Here is a 13,057-nt window from a genome sequence, read left to right on the forward strand (position 1 = left end):
GGGCAATGCGATATGGATGAACTGGTCAGGCAGATTTGCGTACGCTTTTCCGCCTCTCCCACTCATTCCATTTGTAGTATGCAAACTGAAACAACAGGCGCTAACGCTCATCCTAGTAGCTCCCACTTGGGCACGCCAACCCTGGTTCACCACACTTCTGGAACTATCTCTAGTTCCACATCAAAAACTGCGTCTCTCCCCGGCTCTATTAACCCAGAACCATGGAGAAATCAGACACCCAGATCCTCAAACTCTGAACTTGGCAATCTGGCTCCTGAAGTCTTAGAGTTCGGATACCTCAACCTCCCTCCAGACTGTATGAATATCATAAAGGAAGCCAGAAGACCTACTACTAGGGCGTGTTATGCAGCAAAATGGAAAAGATTTGCCATTTATTGCACTAACAATGACATACGTCCACTGGATGCGTCCATCCAAAACATCATTTGCTACTTGCTACACTTGCAAAGATGCAATCTAGCTTATTCCTCTATACGTCTACATCTAGCGGCATTAGCAGCCTACTTGCAAAATAGGCAACACCTGTCCCTCTTTAAGGTGCCAGCCATTAACGCATTTATGGAAGGTCTTAAAAGAATTATTCCTCCAAGATTACCACCTTCACCAGTGTGGAACCTTAATATTGTTCTAACAAGACTTATGGGTCCCCCATTTGAACCAATGCACAAATGCGAACTGCAGTTCCTAACATGGAAAGTGGCTTTCCTTGTCGCAATCACATCCCTGCGAAGAGTAAGTGAAATACAAGCCTTAACTCTTGAAGAACCCTTCCTACGACTACATCGTAACAAAGTGGTTCTTAGGACAAACCCAAAATTCCTCCCTAAAGTCATCTCCCCTTTCCATCTAAACCAGTCAGTCGAACTGCCAGTCTTCTTCCCTAATCCAGACTCAGTAGCTGAGAGGGCACTTCATACCTTAGTTGTTAAAAGAGCCTTGCTTTATTACATCGACAGAACCAAACCTTTTCGAAAAACCAAGCAACTGTTTGTTGCTTTCGCGCCACCACATAAGGGCAACCCCATTTCCAAATCGGGTATAGCCAGGTGGATAGTTAAATATATCTAAATATGTTACCAAAAAGCTAAACGTACTCTTACAGTTCCCCCTAAGGCGCACTCCACGCGTAAAATAGGGGCTTCTATGGCATTCTTAGGGAACATCGACTTAGAAGACATTTACAAAGCAGCCACATGGTCTACTACACACACCTTCACTAAGCACTACTGTGTCGATGTGCAATCCAAACAACAAGCTTCAGTAGGCCAAGCTGTCCTAAAAACTCTATTCCAAACTGCTGCAACTGATACAGTTGACCACCGCTAGGGGAGACACTGCTATATAGTCTTTCCTTAGTGTGTGATCTGCAGCTCATATGCCTCGAACGGAATATGCTACTTGCCAGTATGCATCTGTTCTTGGCATGTAGAGCTGCAGAGCCACACACGCCCACCCGCCTCCCCGGGACCTGTATCTGTTCCAGAATTGTCTTAATTAGACACTACACATGGACATCCTTTCTCTCTACTTCTTATACACTCCATCATTTCCCATCATGGCGAAAAACAATCTGAGGATGGAGTCGATGGCCATGCGTACTGTTGTCCAGAGGAGGAGTCACCTATCTCGTGACCAAAGACTTCTTCCGAAGACAACAACAACCTGCAATCATCCGAGCCCAACACCAGATGGCGTTCTTATCCTTACTGTGTGGCTCTGCAGCTCTACATGCCAAGAACAGATGCATACTGGTAAGTAGCACATTCCTTCCTTTGATTGCACAGGGATGGGGTTGTCCTGCGTTCCAATCCTAAGTTTCTTCCTAAGGTGGTCTCGCCCTTCCACCTTAACCAATCCATAGAGCAGCTAGGTTTTTCCCTAACCTTATTCAGTTGCATAATAGGCTCTACATACTCGATGTCAAGAGAGCCATAATGTTCTATGTAGATAGAATGACTTTTCACAAGACTCAACAACTTTTTATTGCCTACTCAATCCAGCACAAGGGCCTGGCTCGTTCCAAATCTGACATAGCCAAATGGATAGTAAAATGTAGCCAAACGTGTTATGCAAAAGTCAAAAGACCTTTGTTTATCCCCCTAGAGCCCACGGTACACATCAAAGAGGGGCCTCTATGGCATTCCTAGGAAACATTCCCATGGCTGACATATATATAGCAGCTTCCTGGTCTACACCACACAACTTCACAAAACACTATTGTGTGGCTGTATTGGCTCACCAACAAGCTAATGTTGTCCAAGATTTACTATGTAAATTTTTCCAGACCTCTGCAACATCCTCAGGCTTGGCACCATATAGGGGAGTCCTGCTTTACAGTCTACACACAGGATGTGTATCTACAGATGCACATGCCGCAAACGGAAACTGTTACTTTCCTTGAAAGCAAGCGTCTGTTCATGGCATGTAATGATGTAGATTCACATGTGCCAAGCCTCCTCCCAGAAGCCATCCATTTTGCAGATGTTTCTTCTTTGACTTCTGCTTGGTCATCTCGCTCTATCACTATTCTCCATTTTCATGCTCACCATGCTCCATTTTCAACCTCCCCTGCCGTACAGAAAACCATCTAACAATTGAGTCGATGCCCATACGCATTACCAGCAATAGGTGGTCACTGGACCTCATGACGCAAAACTTCTTCAAAGAAAAACAACTTGCTCTCTTCCAAGCCCAACGCAAGACGGATGGAGTATGAACAGCATGTGAATCCACAGCATTACATGCCATGAAAAGATGCTTACAAGGCAAGTAACATTTGACTTTTTAGGTCTGAGGCCGACCCTTTGATGTCCTTGGCATGACGCGTATAGTGCGGAGGACTGCAATGTGCTGTCCTAATTCTATTTGTTTTATGAACTGGAAAGTGTCTACCATTGTATAAACAAATTAAAACTTCTTTCTGATGGATATATCTGCCAGTGGATTCCTCACCATGTGAATATCCCCTACGCCAGCAACATTCGGAAACTTTTGTAGCAGTCCACGCCGATGAGGTCGAAGACGACGTCACAGAGACACGGCTCTGCTCGCGACTCCGCTGACGTCACCGGCTCCATAAGAAGACCTCGTCGGCGTGATGACGTCAGTTCCCCTTTTTCCGCGCCGTCGACGCCAACGGATTTCGGGACTCTCTCTGTAGCTATACTGGTTACTTTGTTTTCTGCTGGTTCTCTTTGTCTTCTTCTGCAGAAATGTCAACGAAGAAGTCCGGATTTAAGCCGTGTTGTGAATGTGGGAAACACATGTCCATAACGGATCCGCATGACGACTGCGTGTGGTGCCTGTAATCGGACCATGATGTCGAGGGATGTTCTTGCTGCCGCAAGATGAGTTCCAAGGCTCTCAAGGAGAGGGAAGCAAATCTTTTCATCGCGAGGATGAAGAAAGAATAGCGAGGCCGGAGAAAGTCAAGGTTGAGATCGAGGTCGGCGTCGAAGTCGACTTTGGGGCATGCTTCCAAATCCAGGAAGCACAAGAAGAAGAGGAGGCATTCGTCTCGGCGTCACTCGGATACGGATGCGGCTCCGAGATCGACATCGCCCTCCCGACGCCGTTAGGACTTTGTGTCTCCCTCGCCCGTTCCGGATTCACCTGTTGGCCTGTCGTCACCTGTGGCTTCACCGGAACATTCTCCGGCTCCGGCTCCTTCACCGACGCTGGCTCCATCTCCGGCTCCGGCTTCGTCCCCGGTTCCGTGTGAGGATCCTCCAGCCCCGGGTGATCCTTCAGGCTCCACTGATTCCACCGTCTGCGCCGGTAGGCCCGAGTCCGGTGATTCCTGAGCAATACCCTGCGTTCCCTGGACCAGGTCAGGACCCCACGCATTATCTTAATGCGATGTATGGAGTATTCTCCAGAGCCATGTACCCCTCTGGTGCACCTTCGGGTCCTATGGGTCCTATGGCCTTCAGTTTAGGAGTTCCTCAAGCCTATCCTCAGGCTCCCTTCATGCCATTTTTTCCGGCGACACCGTCTTGGCATCTACCGGCGCCGAGGACATCAACACCGATCCCTTCTTCACGGGCGCCGACTCGACGCCGGCTGCCCCTGTGGATCCACGTTCGACGCCGGCTCCGGCGCCGTCGGATTCGATCACGGCGCCGCCGACGCCGGTTGTGAGAATCGGGTCTAGGAGGGAGGCTCAGAGGGTACTGGATGAGCAAAGATACCTTATGGAGGAGGTAGAAGAAGGGGAACTCGGGGAGTCGGACGATGTTTTTGAGGAGTTGAAGGAGGCTAGTGGCCTGGACTCGTCACCCGAATGGGAGATTACTCCTCCTTCTGATGTCCCTTCGAAGGATGTGGCGCCATACCATGCCGTTATAAGAAAGGCAGCTGAACTTTTAGATCTGTCTGCAGTTACCTTCTGCCGAGTTCAAACCGAACATCTTAACGGAAGTTCTGCACTCTCCTTCTGCTGTTTCTGAGCCTCTGCTCCCTTTTAACGACGCCATCATAGAGCCAGTGATGGAGGTGTGGCGTAAGCCCTTTTCTGCTCCGGCAGTTTCCAAAGTCATAGCCAGGAGGTATAGGGCAGCTCCGGAAGACCCAGAATTTTTAACATCTCATCCGTCTACTGAGAGTCTGGTTGTTCAGGCTGCATGTGCAAGAAAATAATCGGGCTCATTTCCTTAGGTCCCGAGTGACAGGGAAGCAAAAAAGCTAGATCAGTCGGCCAAGAAGGTCTTTTGGCTCTCCAATCAACGAATTCCACCTGTCTCTTGGGACGTTAAATACATTCTCTCATGGACTCAGCTAAACAACTAGCCCCAAAGCTATCGGAGGAGGATAGGGTTGGTTATAATGGGATCCTTTTGGATGCCCAGGCGGCGGCGTGTCAGGTGATCCAGAGCGGATTGGACACAGCTGACTCGGTGGCAAGAGTCATGGGTTCTTCTGTTGTCACCAGGAGGAGTTCGTGGCTTAAATAATCGGAATTTTCCCCTGATGTCCAGTCAACGCTCTTGGACTTGCCTTTTGATGGCTCTGGTCTTTTTGGCAAGAAAGCGGATGCTGTGCTAGAAAGATTTAAGGAGAGTAAGGCCACGGCTAAATCTTTGGGCCTTCAAACTCAACCAAGAGGCTCATTCAAGAGGTACAGGGGCTTCGGAACGTCTACCTTTCGTACGTACAGACAGCCACAGCAGCAGCAACAGCAGCAGCAGTAAAGCACTCTGTATAAGGGTTACAGAGGCAGAATCAGGGGTCGCACTCGTGGCCGACAGCTCTCGTCCTCCTCCTCTTCCTCCTCCTCAGCCCCTCCCACCACTGCAAAGCAGCCCTAGATCCAACATTCTGGATCATGCTGGTCCTGTGGGGGGCCATCTTACCCAATTTCTACAAGATTGGGAATCGGTTACTACAGACCTTTGGGTTCTAGATCTTGTAGAAAATGGGTACGTCCTTCCCTTTTGGGAATTCCCACCAAATTACCCTCCTTGTCAAGGGGCTTGCTCAGAGGACCACAGTCTTCTCCTACATGAGGAAGTTACTAAAAAAAGGTGCGATAGAGGTGGTTCCAGAGCAAGAGAGGGGTCAGGGATGCTACTCCCGGTATTTCCTAATTCAGAAAAAGGACGGCAGATTGCGTCCGAAATTGGACCTCAAGATCTTGAATCTTTATCTGAAGCAAGAGAAGTTCAAGATGCTCACCCTTGCACAGGTTCTTCAAGCGCTGAATCAGGAGGACTGGATGGTGTCGATCGACTTGCAGGATGCGTATTTCCACATCCCCATCCTGAGGTCGCACGGGAAGTATCTCCGATTTACGGTAGGGTTGCAACATTATCAGTTTACGGTCCTTCCGTTTGGTCTTACTACTGCACCTCGAGTCTTCACGAAGGTGATGGCAGTGGTGGCAGCCCATCTCAGAAGGGCGGGGATTTCGGTTTTCCCCTATCTGGATGACTGGCTGATCAAAGCGGAGTCTCCAGAGAAGGTGCTTCATCATCTGCATGTTACGACTCAGCTGTTGTACAAATTGGGTTTTTCGATAAACGTGCCCAAATCTCACCTTGTGCCCTCTCAGCGCAACCTATTCATAGGGGCGGTACTGGACACTACTGTGTGTCGAGCATTCCCACCTCCACAAAGGATTCTCGACATACAGGAAATTATTCCTTTGTTTTACGATGGAGCGGTCGTTCCAGTCCTGAAGGTCCTTCGTCTGCTCGGTCTGTTTGCTTCCTGCATTCTGTTGGTCAACCATGCACGCTGGCACATGAGGGCGCTCCAGTGGTGTCTCTGCAGGCAGTGGTATCAACACAAAGGAGATCTCAGGGAGTCTGTGAGGATCTCCAGAGAAGCTGCGGCGGATCTATCTTGGTGGAGTGTGGAGGGCAATCTGTCTCAAGGAAAGCCCTTCCATCTACCCCCATCTGTGGCCACGGTGATTACGGATGCATCCACTTTAGGGTGGGGTGCGCATCTGGGGGATCTGGAGATCAAGGGTCTTTGGTCTCCAGAGGAAAGGTTGCTTCACATCAACCTTCTGGAATTTTGGGTGATATGTTTGGCACTCAAGTCCTTTCTACCTTCCCTTCGCCGTCAGTCAGTTCAAGTCCTGACGGACAACACTACCGCTATGTGGTATGTCAATAAGCAGGGAGGAGTGGGGTCTCTTTGTCTCTGCGGAGAGGCTCTGCGTCTCTGGTCCTGGGCTCAGGATCAGCAGATTTGTCTGTTGGCAAATCATCTGGCCGGAGTTCTGAACGTGCGTGCAGACAGTCTGTCGGCAGTTCTCCGCCGACCACGAGTGGAGGCTTTATCCAGAGGTGGTTCATCACGTTTTCCGGATGTGGGGAACCCCTCGGGTGGAACTGTTTGCCACTCACGAGAACGCTCACTGCCCGTCTTTCTGCAGTCTCCAGTATCCGATGCAGGGAGCTTTCGGGGACGCGTTTCAGTTGAGATGGGACTCGCATCTCCTTTACGTGTTTCCTCCCATACCCTTGATTCCTCGGGTTCTGAGGAAGATTGGCCAAGACCGGGCCCAAGTCCTATTGATCGCCCCGGATTGGCCAAGAAGGGTGTGGTATACAGATCTTCTCCACCTCTCCTCGTGACCTCCGCTCCGTCTCCGTCTCAGGGCAGACCTCCTCTCCCAGTCGGAGGGGCAGGTTCTACACTCCCACCTCCAGAGCTTACACCTTCATGCCTGGAGATTGAACGGGGCAACCTGAATTCTTTTTCTCTTCCACCAGATGTTGTAGATGTAATTTTGTCTGCCAGACGTCAGTCCACCAAATCTATCTATTCCTATAGGTGGGCTAAATTTGTGCTCTGGTGTGGGGAGAAGTCAATTGATCCTTTGAGGGCTCGTTTATCTGACATTCTGCAGTTTGCCCTTCATCTTGCTCAGCAAGGTTTTGCTGTAGCCACTTATCGGCTTTGTCGGCTTTCCTTTGCTTGCCGGATCAACCATCCTTGTTTAAATCGCCTATTGTTTTACGATTTCTAAAGGGCTTTACAGACAAGTTTCCTCCCACTCCTTTTATTGTGCCTCAATGGGACTTAAATCTTGTCTTAACTTTTCTGATGGGTTCTCCCTTCGAGCCCTTACACAAGTGTCCCTTGAGACTGTTGTCTTTCAAGACGGTTTTTCTCTGTGCGATCACCTCGGCAAGGAGGGTAAGTGAGCTTTAAGCTCTGAGTTAAAAACCCCCGTTCTTGACCATTCATGCTGAAAGAATGGTACTCAGGACCAGGGCTGCTTTTCTGCCTAAGGTGGTAACTCCTTTTCATCTGGGGTAATCCATTACCCTCCCTACCTTTTTATCCTCCCCCCTCACCCTTCCAAGGAGGAGAGACTTCACCGCTTGGACCCTAAGAGGGCGGTGAGCTTCTACCTTGACAGGACAAAAGACTTTCGAGTTGATGACCAGCTCTTCATGGGCTTTGTTGGCTGCAGGAAAGGCAGAGCGGTGCACAAGCGCACCCTTTCCAGATGGATTGTCTTGTATCAAGATATGCTACTCTTTGGCCGGTAAGGAACCTCCAGAGGGTTTAAGGGCTCATTCCACTAGAGCTAAGTCTTCCACTTCTGCTCTGTCTAGAGGTGTTCCTGTGGAGGACATTTGTAGGGCGGCAACTTGGGCCTCCCTTCACACTTTCGCAAAGCATTACTGCTTGGATTCTGAGGTGAGGAGGGACGGACATTTTGCTCGTTCCGTCCTTCAGGACTTTCTGGTATAGAAGGGTGTACAGCCTCCTCCGGGAGTGGGAATCTTTTCACAAGGTGAGGAATCCACTGGCAGATGTATCCATCAGAAGAACAAGTTACTTACCTTTCGGTAACGCTTTTTCTGGTGGATACAGTATCTGCCTCTGGATTCCTCACTGATCCACCCGCCTCCCCGTTGTCCACCCTTTTATACCTACAATTCTGATGATAGTGTTTCAAAATGTATTTGTTACTGTCAAAGGCATTGTGTTATTTCTTTTGCCTTCCTATTTATTCTCCACACTGTGTGTGTTGATTTGTATATTATGTACTGTATATACTGTGTATATATTGCTGTCAGTCCGTCCGTGTGCCTCGAAGGCACGGAAAAAAGGGCGGAACTGACGTCATCACGCCGACGAGGTCTTCTTATGGAGCCGGTGACGTCAGCGGAGTCACGAGCGGAGCCGTGTCTCTGTGACGTCGTCTTCGACCTCATCGGCGTGGACTGCTACAAAAGTTTCCGAATGTTGCTGGCGCAGGGGATATTCACAAGGTGAGGAATCCACAGGCAGATACTGTATCCACCAGAAAAAGCGTTACCGAAGGTAAGTAACTTGTTCTTCTGACCTGAATGACAAATCTAATGCTAGTACTTCTCTTACACTTCAGTCAATGTGATCCACATTTATCCATAGGTCACTGCAGTTAATATTATCATAACCGTGAAAGCAGTGAAGTGGTGACTGTTTAAGGATCCACTCAGTGAGTCCTGGCTCTTCAGGCACCAGCACTGTACGTGTTGGGAGATATGAGCCCTCAAATACAAATCTTGGAGCACAACGAGCAGTCCTGGAATGTAATGTTGGTCAAAAGCAAGGACTTTTTGGAGAGGTCGGAGACATCAAGGGACATTGGCACTTATGATTCATGATGCATGTCCTTTGTTTACTGCTAGAAGTGTTCCTCAGAAAGCAAATTTGTTTCATGCATTAATTTCTATTGATATCTAATGTCTAAAAAAATATATATATTCTTTAGATCAAGATCCCGATCCAGGTCACATCTTCGAAGCAGGTAATTTCTTGATTATAATGTTTCATAATTTATGAAAGTACATTTCAACAAAATGTATTTTTTAAACTTGACTGAACATGGTCTTTTAAAAAAAATAATAATAATAATCTTAACGGTTAATAGATGGGGAATGACATTGCTCCATTTGAGAAATTTTATGGGAATTTGGCATTGTTCATTTTTGTTTTGTTTGTGATAAAGATACATAAAAGCCCTCTCAGTTACACCACATGGGGATAAGACCAGATGAGAGATGATGGAGATGGGGGTTTGCTCCTGCCACCTTCTTACACATGTCCTGGCACTGCCCACCCATTGCTTCGTTCTGGGCAGACCTATTCTGTAAAATCCAATAAATATTAAAGGTGCCTATCAAACATCTGCCAGCCATTGGGTTGTTGTGATATGTGAAGTACACCAAGGCTGAGAATTGCAAATTACACGCCATGTTACTCTTGTTGCCTAAACGGAGAGTGTCCATTCATTGGGGCAACAGGAAAGCACCCACAATTTGGATTCAAGACATCACCTTCAGTCACACTCAATTATCTACCTTCTGGGAATTGATGCCCACAGCCTCCAGACCCAAAATTGTTTGGGGCCCCTTTTTTAGAATGGCTAACAACACTTCCACGAAGATAACTTTGCCTCTCCAACCTGAGCTGACTCTCACAGGTCATAGTCACTTGAACCACAAACATATGCACAGCCACCATAGTCGGGCTCCTTTGAGTAGTTGCTGTAACCAGACAGCTGCTGGCCGCCCATGGCGGACCCTCTGTTAGTAGCTTATAATCATATTGGTTTGTTGCAATCTAAATGCGGACTAGCCAAATTCATAACGTTTTTATTTAGATACTGTAAGAAATGTAAGGTTCTTCCTGTCTGTTTTGTTATGGTTCTTTTTTGATTTATATCTGCTCTGTTTACATGTTCGAGATGGAGATGCTCTCCGATTATACAGTCTATATAATGTGATGCTGAATGTGTACTGTTGCTAAAAACTGCCAAATCCCCCCCCCCCCCCCACACAAAAAAAGAGACATAAAAGCCCTAAAACGTTTTTCAGTTTGTTCCAATCAGCATTTTTTGGAAGGCACTTTAGAGGTGACTTTTATCCCAGTTCTACTAAACTTTCATAGTCACTGTACAGAAATGAAACTGAATCTGAAATAACTCTGTCTACCTTTCTAGCAGGAAATCTATTATGCCCGACTCTTAACAAGCCATTCGTGACTTTTACAAGTGCTGCTGGAATGTGATGGATCATTTTTCATCTCTGCCAGCCTTTTTGGATGATAATTCTGGCATTTTATTGGCTATTCCCCCTGTGTATGAGGGTATTCCGTATGTGTTTTTTTTCCACCAGTTGCACACTGCCTGCTTGTAGTTGATGCATTATAAATGCAGACTCGTTTGACTAAAAAGTCAGGACGGGCTGTGGGTGTTTGGCAGAAATATGAGACATACTGCTCCTCTGGTCTGTTAATCTTTGAGGCAGGCTAGGGACATGCAGTTACACGTTCAGTGAAATATAAGTGTTAGAGAAGTGTTTGCTCAGTAAACAAACACTACTAAAATTCCAGGGAAATGCCTACATTATATTTCTAAGCTGTTATCCATGAACTGGTTTATTTCCTCAGCTGCACTTTGAGAAAAATCACAGAAAAGGCCAGACACATTTGACTTCAGTTAACTCTATATCTTCAGAGATGTAGATGAACCTGTTGCACCAAAGAGACCAAGACTGATGATTCCAGTGGAAGATCCTTTCCAGGTTCCTCTTGAACCTTTGACATTATCACCTTGTAATAAATCTGAGTTTCCTCAGACAACTTAATCTCTACATGATCCAATGGTGTTGTTAACTCCACACATAAGTACCAGCTCCTCCACAGTTTCCTGACACATAAAATGGAAAGAACTCCTACAGATCCATCTTTTACGATACAGACTCATCATACTCTCCAACATCTCTGGATTCATCCATACTTCATGTTTTAACATTCCAAGATGTAATCATTCGAGGGGGGCGAAACCGAACATTGATAGACGTCCGCGGACAATAGTCTTGATCATCATGGAAACTCTACAACCAAGTTTTTCTTCAAGACCAGTACTCCTTCTAGTATCAGTCCATTTCACTTTTTTTTCTCTATCCTACTTCATCAGTTGAGACATCACTTCACACTTTAGAATTGGAAAGAGTTCTAAAATTGTATTTAGAAAAAATGAAATTGATCAAGAAGACTGCATCTATTTGTTAATTGTGATCCTATTAGATCAGGGTTGGCTTCATCTTAATAACCGTAGACCTTTGGATGTTATCCTGTTTTACATGCTGCTTCCAGCTAGCAAATAAGAATTTATCTGATGGGCCAAAAGCACATTCCACTAAAGGTAAAATTGCATATACTGTTTGGGTCAAGAATGTTCCACTTTTAAGATATATGCAACGCAGCAACATGGAAATCCTTTCATACATGCAGTAGACATTACTGTCTTGATGACGATTCTAGAAAATATACTTTTTGGGAGTAAGCAACTTTTAAGAAATGTAGTTTATTTTCTTTCCCTAAAGATTTTCTTTAGCTTTTTGTATACCATACGTTTGTGTGTGTGTATCTATCTACTCTATATCTATTCTGTCTTTTCTTTCTCTCTCACTCTCTCTCACTCTCTACTTTCTGTCTATCTCTATCCACTTATGTCTTGCGTTGTCTACCACAGAGTGGGTATATGCTTGCTACTCTAGTCATGAAAGTAATTGAGTTATAATCGTCTTACTGCTTCATAGGCCTTCTCACCGAAGTCATGAACAACCCTCCTTTCTACCCTGGCTGTCAATGTAAGTGGGTGGGTGGGGATGTGTGTTACAGCGACTGTTTCTCTACTGAAAAAGCGCTACTGGTGGCCAGGATTAACAAAGCAAACTAAGGACTATGTCTTGAAATGTGACATCTGTGAACAGATGAAAGGCTCCACCGTAACACTTCCAGCGCAGACACCATTATTAATATCAGCAAACCACTTGCGTGTGTTTATTTGGACCACTGCGGCCCCTTACAAACAGATGAGACTTACAAGTATATCATTGTTGCAGTGGATTCCTGCTCTAGATTCCTATGGGTGTGGCCCCAGCGCTTGGCGTACGCTCAAACTGTTATAAAAGATCTGCGAGTCTTTATAGAGCCATACGCAACTGGCACATTACATTCTGACCGTGGCCCCGTGTTTAGCTCTAGGGCGTACAAGGTAGCCATGGGAGGTTTGGGTGTAGCATTGCGGTACTCCTCTCCGTACCATCCGAGGAAAATTTGGTTGTGGAGAGGAAAAACCGGGACTTAAAGCAATCTTTAACAGCTAGAGTATTCGGCTTGGGTGCGAGTTGGGTAAAACATCTGTGTGGGGTCCAAAGAGCATTGAATAACATGCCAAGAAGCTCTCTAGGGGTGTCACTCCTTATGAGGTCCTATTTGGGACAAGAATGTGGGTACCTAATCTTGATTGTGAAGGCACAGTGACGGATGAAAAACCTTTTGACATCCATAAACGTTTTGCTGTTTTACAGGAGCTAAATGAATCCAGGGCACTACAAAACTATGTCCAGGTGAAACGTACCGCCACTTGGGAAGTTAAGTCTCTCACGGCAAGACATGTCGGGATCCCTAAAGTTTGGGGACCTGTTCAGAGAAAAAATAGTGGCCAAAAAAGAATTTGGGCCATCATTCAGAAAGCCTGTACCTGTCCTGGAACAAGAACAGTACTTCTGCCATC

General features: G+C 46.5%; 1 protein-coding gene across 4 annotated transcripts in view; it reads left to right on the forward strand.

Moving 5' to 3' along the window:
- Positions 1–13,057, forward strand: part of LOC146821379 (serine/arginine-rich splicing factor 7-like) — a 278,625-nt gene that overhangs the window by 77,054 nt on the left and 188,514 nt on the right. For all 4 annotated transcript variants that reach the window (XM_085612317.1, XM_085612319.1, XM_085612318.1 and 1 more), the window contains exon 6: positions 9,245–9,280. In XM_085612317.1, coding sequence (XP_085468443.1) covers positions 9,245–9,280 — 36 coding nt within the window. The remainder of the gene's footprint in view (positions 1–9,244; positions 9,281–13,057) is intronic.

The sequence above is a fragment of the Triturus cristatus genome, chromosome 6 (assembly GCF_964204655.1).
Source record: "Triturus cristatus chromosome 6, aTriCri1.1, whole genome shotgun sequence".
Taxonomy (NCBI): Eukaryota; Metazoa; Chordata; class Amphibia; order Caudata; family Salamandridae; genus Triturus; species Triturus cristatus.